Consider the following 11,375-nt stretch of genomic DNA (forward strand, 5'->3'; position numbering starts at 1 on the left):
TGCTCCAAAATCCATTCAACTTGAAAAAGAGATCTAACACTGAGTTGTTTTTCATCATGATTTCATGATCTGATAACATGAGAAGCAATCAGCAGAGTTGGAGTGGAGGATAAGGAGGAGGAGGAGGAGGAGGCGGCGGAGGAGGAGAAGGAGGACACAGCAAATCAAAGGTTAGTGTTAGTTATTTGATGAAACTATTTGATAAATTATACTAATAGATCTGTTCACATTACAAGAGTTGGAAATTACTGATTCAGTTAATAGTTATGCACATTACTTGCATATTAACTTGTTGAATCACTGTTCGATTCTGTAATATGAAAGCAAGAAATAATAATACTCACTTTGAGATTCTGTTGATAATCCCGATATGGTGAAGCTTTATTACTCTATTTGTTATTGCTAACTATATCGAAAATTTAATATTCTTTGCAATCAGATCAAATGAAATTGAAATCTAGAGATATATGACCATATTTGACTCTATGTACTGGTAAAACACAACAAGAAACTCTCTCTCTCATATGCAATTGTAGTGAGAGACAACCTTGGAAGATATACTCCAATTCTCCTCTCGGTCAAAGATTAGCACGTTCTACTTCAGACAGCTTCCAAGGACAACATCAGCAACATGAATCTCTAAGATGTAAGAACCCAATTCAACTTATACTGACAGATTAAAGTGAATCAATCACCGACTCATGGGAAAGAAGCAATCCCAGACTAGTATAGATAAGAAACTCTTTTGTAGATGTGCTAAACCCCTATTACTCTTTAAGTTTCTCGTTCTAGAGGTCATGGCAAGGATGTTTCAAATATTCTTTCCAAAGCTCCACCAATTTATGTTGATGCTTAACAATATTAGCTACAGCTATTGACAACTGCTTTTTTCATATCATATGCACTTCAAAAAATATTTTCTTAGTCTATATTATGTAAATTCATTTATAATTTGCTGTATTGTATATAAGTGTAAAAACCAGTATATATTGTAATCTACACGAATAAAGCACTCAATCAATCATTAGCTTTATTCTCAGATAGAAATATGCAAGTAAGGATTTTCTGTTTTTGTTAAGAAGTTTGATGAACTTCTATAGCAATGAAACCTTTCCTTGTCTGTATGACATCCCAAGTAATTGAAGCAATTAATTTGTTACAAAATTTGGTTCTCAAGCACTATCTCGGATCTAACTGGTGACTTTCCTTTAAACACTATGAGCTTGAATTTTTCTTTTTTCATCATGTCAAAGTCCATACCAATCCTATTTGACATGAAAAGTGCAAATTGAACTTGGTCTTCTGTGTTTAACAGTATCATCTGTATATGATAAAGAGTTTATACAAGACAAGCTGATCAGATGAAGCTCTACAGACTAATTGCTGAACCAATAATAGCTTATGAAAGTAGTGTATTTGCATGCAGCCGAAATGAGGTTCCTTCGAGCAGTTAAATGTTACACTAAGTTGGACTACATAAGAAACGAAGTAATAAGAACCAAACTGAATGTAGAGTCTTTATTGCAAATATTGAAGGAAACTAGAGAAGACTGACCAGCCATCTACTTTGTATGCTAGCAAATACACTTCTAATTCAATCTTGGCACCAGGTGGGAGAAGAGACGTCACACAACCGATGATGAAATGGATATTGAATCCTTGAATGATGATTTAGTGTTTGTCTAGCTTAAAATTGATATTTGAAATTGTGTTTTATATTAGAAAAGTTTTGTGTAAAAATGAATTGTGAAGAATCAAGAACGCATAGTGTGCAGAAAACAAAATTTAAACGTGAAAACATTTGAATGTTGGTGAGTACCATTTATAAGTGTTTCTGGAATGTTTCTTTTTGTGTGTGTACGATAATATTTAACAAAACCAAACTTGCATGTTCTCACTCCTCTTAGATGTTGATTCAAATTTTGGAAAAAACGCTTCAGCAATGTTTCAATGCAATCATTCCCCAGTGGTGATTATTTCTTCCAAAAAGATTCACATTATCCCAAATAACTTTATCCCAAATAACGATTCTTGTTTCTATTTGTAAGGACAAAGAGAGAAGATTTTTTTTTCTTCCTAATAAGTTGACTAATGAGATTCGAATGAAAACTGTAATAGTTAACGATTTTTTTAGACTAACAAATTCACTGATCTGAAATAAGTATAAATTGAGTAACTATTGTGAAACTAGTGTTTGTTCAGCTTAATTACTATTTGTGAATTGCTTAGAAAAATCTTGTGCGTCTAAATAAATGTATATATATATATATATATATTAAATATTTGATCCTAATCCTTACCTTGTTCTGGTGGTTAATCAGCAACCCAATGTCAGGAGAAGCTTGCTTTAAACAGACTGAGCAGTCAAGACAGCTCAACTGTTGGATAGATTCAGCAGCTATAATGTTTAATGGAAAATAGCTAGTTTTCTGTGGGAAGAAAAATAATATTCTGTCTGAGTGATTTATCATAGCTAGTAGATGATGTCATTAATTGAACGATTACTCAACAATATTAAAATGAATATTGAAGAATTATCTTGATGAAAGTGAACTCTTTCTCTGTAGAATAGAATGATGCGTTGCATGAACTCGAATATAATTATGTGGTATGTATATGCTCACCTCAACTTATTGTATCTTTCCACAAGTGAAAATACCCTAGTGTTAGCAGCAGTCAATTTTTTGTCAGTGTGTAAGGAAGATAATCATCTGGAGAATAGTATTTGTTCTTCTCTTTATGATATGCTATTACTTTTCCATATTGCTTCAAAAAAAGGTAAAAGAATATTGGAATATATACAAAATGTACGAAATAAGATTAGGAATTGGGATAAACCACAATATTGTTGCAGGAATCCTTGCTAGTAAGAAATCAAACATTATTCTATATCAAGTGTTAAAACGCTTCTCCCGATGTTTGTCTAAGAGATAGATTTATGAATGTGCAATTCTTTGCAATTTCTACAAAAATTACAACATACTACTTGACAAGTCTCTATTGATGATATAAAATTGTATTCCCTTTTGATTAGAACATACCAACTTTGTAGTAAAGTGCTTGGTGAGAGAAGTACAATAAATTATCGCTAGAGTGTGCTTTTCATAATAATAATAATAAGCTATAGCAAGGTAATCTGTCAGTAGTGATCTTGTCTTTGGTGATACAACATCAAGCTACTGTACTGAGATGGATAATGTGTTTGGTGCGGCATCAGTGGAGTCTGAGTTAAAGTCTTCAGATTTTTGCATTCAATTCATTATAGATAGACATTTTAATCAATTAAGTGAATACCATTCTGTTCCTTTAGAAAAAATGAGTTATCGATATAAATTAAGTGAACTCTTGGACACACCCCTAGATATATTGCAGCATTTAGCAGAAAAAGGATGGACAAATCTACAATATTTAACTTTTGTGAGAGATTATGAAAAATTAGGTTTTTGGTTCAGTGAAGGATATGATCATATTGTTGTTTGTGATTTATATGGTACATCATATGATAAATTCTGGGGGAATGGTGATATCCAAGGGTCATGGAGATGTGAGTGTGCAATTCTTGAACAGTCTATCAATAGAATTAAGAAGGTTATCATAGAAAAAAATGCTCATTTAACAGAAGAACAATTAAATCAACTTATCTGGAATTTTTTACGAGATTCTGCAGACAAGACAGGCTTAGAACAGGATTGACAAAGAAAGATCAAAACATATAAGTGTATGTGTGCAATATTGTAAATAAATGAAATGCATCAACTTTGCTACTGTAATTCATTAGGTTGGTTGGTTAAATATTCAAATGCGTTATTTCATTGATGATAGAACAGATAAAAAACACTGACAAGATAAGATTCATGTTTGAAAATGTGTGAAGGTCCTCTTACTTCCATGGTGAAGGGAGTTCAGTAATTTCTTGATAGAGCGCAAACTATATAAGTATTGCATTTTTCAAATTCTACTCTTTTGAGGTTTTAGCTTTGATCAGTTAACATCTACAATGTCTTCTGATTCTGAGAAGAAAACGCGGTCTATTGGGACAGAGTGTGAATAGAATGCTTAGCATGAAAAAATGTCAATTCTATTCAAATACAGAAAAGAAAAACTTTGCAAGATATGGCTTTCTCTATAACTGACAAGAAATTCAATGTGTTTATTGTATGCAAGCATTGAAATATCATACTGCTCATGTATGTTGCATTGGAGGGAAGGGGCAGGAAGCATTTAATTTCTCTATATTAGTACCGACATATGTATAGTTTCTTCATTTGTTTGTGATGGATCCAACAAAGAGCTTGAGTGCCGACTCCCAAAAAATCACCCGCATCAACATTGGAAAATCCTTCATGATTCAGCAAATTAGACAAAAGAACATGGTCCACATTACCCTGTCTGGAGAAACAGATTTGAGGCTTTGATTGATCCATGTCAGCACTGCTGATGACTGCAAACATTTCTTCAACCAATTTCAATTTTCCCTTTTTGTTAAGATGCAGACCATGTGCAGTGTGCAGAGAAAAAAAATTTCAATTCAAAAGGAAGAACCTGCAGATTACCGAATCTTGAATAATTTTGCGAGCTTTTGCTTCTTCCTTTATCAGAAATATTAGGAAAACTACACTTTTATGTTGACTCAGTGCATGTGCAATCTGAGCATAAATTCAACCTTGAATATGCAAGTATATTATCTGAAAGATTACAGAAGTCTTGTCATGATGCATAACAAATAGAGAGAAAACTTTTCTGTGTAGATTGTAAATTACTAGTGGGAGTCTATGTTATTCTTACTCACAGCATATGCTCCAAAATCCACTCAACTTGAAAAAGAGATCTAACACTGAGTTCTTTTTCATCATGATTTCATGATCTGATAACATGAGAAGCAATCAGCAGAGTCAGAGTGGAGGATAAGGAGGAGGAGGAGGAGGAGGATGAGGAGGAGGAGGAGGAGGAGGAGGAGAAGGAGGAGGAGGAGGAGGAGGAGAGGAGGAGGAGGAGGAGGAGGAGGAGGAGGAGGCAGAGGAGGAGAAGGAGGACACAGCAAATCAAAGGTTAGGCTGTGTCCCAATAGACCGCGTTTTCTTCTCAGAATCAGAAGCCATTGTAGATGTTAACTGATCAAAGCTAAAACCTCAAAAGAGTAGAATTTGAAAAATGCAATACTTATATAGTTTGCGCTCTATCAAGAAATTACTGAACTCCCTTCACCATGGAAGTAAGAGGACCTTCACACATTTTCAAACATGAATCTTATCTTGTCAGTGCTTTTTATCTGTTCTATCATCAATGAAATAACGCATTTGAATATTTAACCAACCAACCTAATGAATTACAGTAGCAAAGTTGATGCATTTCATTTATTTACAATATTGCACACATACACTTATATGTTTTGATCTTTCTTTGTCAATCCTGTTCTAAGCCTGTCTTGTCTGCAGAATTTCGTAAAAAATTCCAGATAAGTTGATTTAATTGTTCTTCTGTTAAATGAGCATTTTTTTCTATGATAACCTTCTTAATTCTATTGATAGACTGTTCAAGAATTGCACACTCACATCTCCATGACCCTTGGATATCACCATTCCCCCAGAATTTATCATATGATGTACCATATAAATCACAAACAACAATATGATCATATCCTTCACTGAACCAAAAACCTAATTTTTCATAATCTCTCACAAAAGTTAAATATTGTAGATTTGTCCATCCTTTTTCTGCTAAATGCTGCAATATATCTAGGGGTGTGTCCAAGAGTTCACTTAATTTATATCGATAACTCATTTTTTCTAAAGGAACAGAATGGTATTCACTTAATTGATTAAAATGTCTATCTATAATAAATTGAACGCAAAAATCTGAAGACTTTAACTCAGACTCCACTGATGCCGCACCAAACATATTATCCATCTCAGTACAGTAGCTTGATGTTGTATCACCAAAGACAAGATCACTACTGACAGATTACCTTGCTATAGCTTATTATTATTATTATGAAAAGCACACTCTAGCGATAATTTATTGTACTTCTCTCACCAAGCACTTTACTACAAAGTTGGTATGTTCTAATCAAAAGGGAATACAATTTTATATCATCAATAGAGACTTGTCAAGTAGTATGTTGTAATTTTTGTAGAAATTGCAAAGAATTGCACATTCATAAATCTATCTCTTAGACAAACATCGGGAGAAGCGTTTTAACACTTGATATAGAATAATGTTTGATTTCTTACTAGCAAGGATTCCTGCAACAATATTGTGGTTTATCCCAATTCCTAATCTTATTTCGTACATTTTGTATATATTCCAATATTCTTTTACCTTTTTTTTGAAGCAATATGGAAAAGTAATAGCATATCATAAAGAGAAGAACAAATACTATTCTCCAGATGATTATCTTCCTTACACACTGACAAAAAATTGACTGCTGCTAACACTAGGGTATTTTCACTTGTGGAAAGATACAATAAGTTGAGGTGAGCATATACATACCACATAATTATATTCGAATTCATGCAACGCATCATTCTATTCTACAGAGAAAGAGTTCACTTTCATCAAGATAATTCTTCAATATTCATTTTTATATTGTTGAGTAATTGTTCAATTAATGACATCATCTACTAGCTATGATAAATCACTCAGACAGAATATTATTTTTCTTCCCACAGAAAACTAGCTATTTTCCATTAAACATTATAGCTGCTGAATCTATCCAACAGTTGAGCTGTCTTGACTGCTCAGTCTGTTTAAAGCAAGCTTCTCCTGACATTGGGTTGCTGATTAACCACCAGAACAAGGTAAGGATTAGGATCAAATATTTAATATATATATATATACATTTATTTAGACGCACAAGATTTTTCTAAGCAATTCACAAATAGTAATTAAGCTGAACAAACACTAGTTTCACAATAGTTACTCAATTTATACTTATTTCAGATCAGTGAATTTGTTAGTCTAAAAAAATCGTTAACTATTACAGTTTTCATTCGAATCTCATTAGTCAACTTATTAGGAAGAAAAAAAAATCTTCTCTCTTTGTCCTTACAAATAGAAACAAGAATCGTTATTTGGGATAAAGTTATTTGGGATAATGTGAATCTTTTTGGAAGAAATAATCACCACTGGGGAATGATTGCATTGAAACATTGCTGAAGCGTTTTTTCCAAAATTTGAATCAACATCTAAGAGGAGTGAGAACATGCAAGTTTGGTTTTGTTAAATATTATCGTACACACACAAAAAGAAACATTCCAGAAACACTTATAAATGGTACTCACCAACATTCAAATGTTTTCACGTTTAAATTTTGTTTTCTGCACACTATGCGTTCTTGATTCTTCACAATTCATTTTTACACAAAACTTTTCTAATATAAAACACAATTTCAAATATCAATTTTAAGCTAGACAAACACTAAATCATCAGTAGTGGGGTTTTGAGAGAGCTGCCTATCCAATAGAAATCGAGGGGTGTGGCCTCCCCCCTCCACCCCCCCAGCCCCAGTCGGCCATTTTGGCCCCGCCCCCAGCCAATAGGAATCAAGGGGCGTGGCCACGCCCCCCTCCACCCCCCCAGCCCTAGTCAGCCATTCCCCCTCCACCCCCCCATCCCTAGTCAGCCATTTTGCTCCACCCCCCCAGCCCCAGTCGGCCATTTTGTCCCCGCCCCCAGCCAATAGGAAGCAAGGGGCGTGTTCAAAATGGCGTCGTGCCCCCACCACCCCAACCAATAGGAAGAGGCCATTGTAGCAGGTGTCCATCTCCCCTACCCAGCATGGGTGTGTTCAAAATGGCGTCCCCCTTCCCTAATGCCCCCACCACCCCAACCAATAGGAAGTGTAGCAGGTGTCCCCAACGGTTCCCCAGCGGCGGCCATCTTTGTTGTAGCAGGTGTTAACTGACATCTGCTGCCCCAGTTAACACCTGCTTAATTTGCATATTAAAAATATCCCCACATTTAAAATCTTTAAAATCTCTCAAACTACTACTAATCTATTTCCCAGTCATATTTTTTTCTTTTTTTTCCTGCATCACTTGGTCGCCTATCACTGAACATTCTTTTCAAAAACAACTCTTGCACCTGATCAGAATTCAAATTATGTTGTACAGCTTCACTCATGTCAAAGATGTACCTCTTTTTTACATATTGTGCAATCAAATAGTATGAAAAGTTGAACAACTGTTCATTTAAATATTTCTGAAAATCTTCACCTTTCATAATCATCTGCATAATGTCATCTTTTAGCTTTTGGTGAGAAGCTGAATTTTTTTCATCAAGTTTCTTTTGCACCTCAGCCAGCATAATATTGAATGTTGATTCTAGATTAACTACTTTCAAATTATAATCTTGCCTGTTAATAAAGTTAAGTTTATTTTGTGCAATTAGATTGTCTTTTAATTCTTTCAATTTAGTTTCTAGCAAATCTGTATCAACATGTTTTAAACAATTGTTTTTACTTTGTTGTTCACATAATGTCTTCAATTCGTCTGATTTCTGATCAAACAACGATCTACTAACATACTTTAGCTCAATATCATCACTAATTGATTTAGACAATGTTTTCAATTGTGAATCGAAATACTGTTTTTGTTGTGCTATCTCCTTCAATATATCAGACATTGAATGCAATTTACTTTCAAACACTTTTTTAGTAATTAAATCAGACTGTAGTTTTTGGAATATACTAGTTGATATTGCAAGTAATTTGCTGTCTAAATATTTCCTATCTACTAAATCAGATGATTCAGATTGCAATTTAGTGAATATATTTGTTGATATTTCAAGCAATTTACTGTCCAAGTATTCTTTGTTAACTAGCGGTGATGATTGATCAGTCTGTAGTTTTTGTATTATACTAGTTGAAACTTCCTTTAATTTACTATCCAAGTATTCTCTGTTAACTAGCGACGGCGACCACAATGGATCAGACTGTAGTTTAGTGAATATATTTGATGATATTTCAAGCAATTTACTGTCCAAGTATTCTCTGTTAACTAGCGGTGACAATGGATCAGACTGAAGTTTATTGAATATATTTGATGATATTTCAAGCAATTTACTGTCCAAGTATTCTCTGTTAACTAGCGGTGACAATGGATCAGACTGAAGTTTATTGAATATATTTGATGATATTTCAAGCAATTTACTGTCCAAGTATTCTCTGTTAACTAGCGGTGACAATGGATCAGACTGAAGTTTATTGAATATATTTGATGATAATTCAAGTAGTTTACTGTCTAAATATTCTCTACTTGCTGCCACTAATGACGATGTTGCTGCTGCTGCTGATGATTCACAACCACTGTTTAAAACTAATGGTGCTGTTGTATTAAACACATGATGTGTCCTACCAAATCGATCTATTGTACTACTCACTGCAGTGGCGGCGCTACTGCCCGACATCTCTATTCTTGTCAAGTGTTAAACACATACTAACGACTAAAAGCAGCAACATTGCCACCTAATATAATACCACTTTCTTTCAGTTCTTCAATAATAGAAGCTATTTCAACTGAATGTGATCTATTTCCTGCCTGCTGTGATGAAAGCAGAATATCTAATCTGTCTATCAGTTCATTTGGATTATCCCAGTAGACATACTGTCGACTAGTAGATTCATTTCTTATAAAACCCATACCACTAACAGCTGCTGCATCATCAATCCTAGATCTTTTTCTTTTCCTACTACTACTCGATGGAAATAAAGATTGAATAATTTGTGATTTATAGCCTGTATTTCTCTTTACATAACCGCGTCTATCTAAATGAGCAGCGGTGAGCTGCAATATATTACGATATTTTCTTAAATCACGTTCTGTGTACAGTTTCTGGTCAGGCTGTTTTTTAAATAGAAGTTCACACAAACCAACTGTTAAACGATACTTATTATTATTGTCGATAATTAAATAACCATTGGCAATACTAATATCCTTTACACCCATATAGTATTCATTTACTTTACTATCATAACATATACCATAAGATATACAATTATTCATTTTTTCATTATGAAATTCACGTATATACTCATCAATAAAATCCACTGTTATTGTTGTTTTATTCAAAATATCACTTACATTAGATCTATTCAAACCCTCATCCACATCCATTTCCTTGGCCGTATCTTTCTCCTCCTCCTCCTCCTCCTCCTCCTCCTCCTCCTCCTCCTCCTCCTCCTCCTCCTCCTCATCGTCCTCTGATTCTTCTTTAAGTCTGCTGCTGCTACTAGTGTGTGCATGTTGTACAAGTGTATCTTTCAATTGTTTTAGTGGATTGATAATTGGTTCTAATGATTTTTGTCTAATCGTATCATTTTCCCTAATCATACTAGTTAATGATCTATGTTTATTAATAATTGACTTACGCAAACCTTTTATCCTGTCAATTACTTTACTAGTATGACGATGATGATCACGTTGCACTAGTCCTCGCCGGCGCCCTCCTCTTTGTTTTTTTCTTTTTAATTTAATTTTACGCATATTGCTAGTAGTAGTAGTAGAACGATAATTAGTTCTTTCACCTACACTGGCTCAACAACAAATGATGAGAATTGACACATGTCAATTGGTGCTGCTATACACACTTGGATCAATATACTTACCAAGACAATTACGATATTTACCAGCATCTGGTTTACACTCAGTGAAAATTGAAATAAAACTATGATTTCCGCTTTGCCATACATGTGAACATAGATTTCTGAATGCAACAAATGTCATATCAGTTCCGACAAAATCCCTAAATATTAATTTTAAATTGTGCATATCCATTTTAAAAATAATCAGCATATTTGCATTGTCTCTGATATGATGTTTTGAAATTGCGCCATAGCTTTGAATTAAGTACACACAATCTATGCTTTTGTGTCTGCCCATTGTGAAAAAATTACGTATTTGCGGCACACGTGTAACATTCAAATCGTCAAAAATTATCAGTGAATGAGTGTCGATATCATTTGGTTGCGGTATACTTTCAATATTGTCAGATTTATAGTAGTTTACACACTTGAGTTTTGAAAAAACAATGTCCAATAGTTTATATTTTTCCTGATACAAAGACTTACTGAACAAGTATAGGTTTTTGAATTTTAATCCATTTTTATCGAATATTAAATTCAGCAGTACATTTGTCTTTCCACAATTTGATGCACCGCAAATTAGAATTCTAGCTGAACTTGGCAAAAACTCACCATGCTTTTTTCTATCTAGACAATTTTTGCCGCCCACTTGTTTTGTATCTACAATTAGATTATCAAAGTTAACTATTGCTATTGACTCTTTTGCTGTCGTCATAATAATAACTCTTGCTGCGCGCGCGCGCTTGCTGTTTACACATGCGTGTCTACAGTTCAACTATGCTGTTAACATCGCTAC

The 11,375-nt window shown here is 34.0% G+C and overlaps 1 protein-coding gene across 1 annotated transcript in view; it reads left to right on the plus strand.

Annotated features, from left to right (window-relative positions):
- Nucleotides 1–1,761: 1,761 nt before the first annotated feature.
- Nucleotides 1,762–11,375, plus strand: part of LOC120354322 (mucin-5AC-like) — a 60,381-nt gene continuing 50,767 nt past the window's right edge. The window contains exon 1 of the mRNA XM_039441287.1: nt 1,762–1,811. Within this exon, the coding sequence (XP_039297221.1) occupies nt 1,806–1,811 (6 nt within the window). The 5' untranslated portion in view covers nt 1,762–1,805. The remainder of the gene's footprint in view (nt 1,812–11,375) is intronic.

The sequence above is a fragment of the Nilaparvata lugens genome, chromosome X (assembly GCF_014356525.2).
Source record: "Nilaparvata lugens isolate BPH chromosome X, ASM1435652v1, whole genome shotgun sequence".
In the NCBI taxonomy this organism is placed as follows: Eukaryota; Metazoa; Arthropoda; class Insecta; order Hemiptera; family Delphacidae; genus Nilaparvata; species Nilaparvata lugens.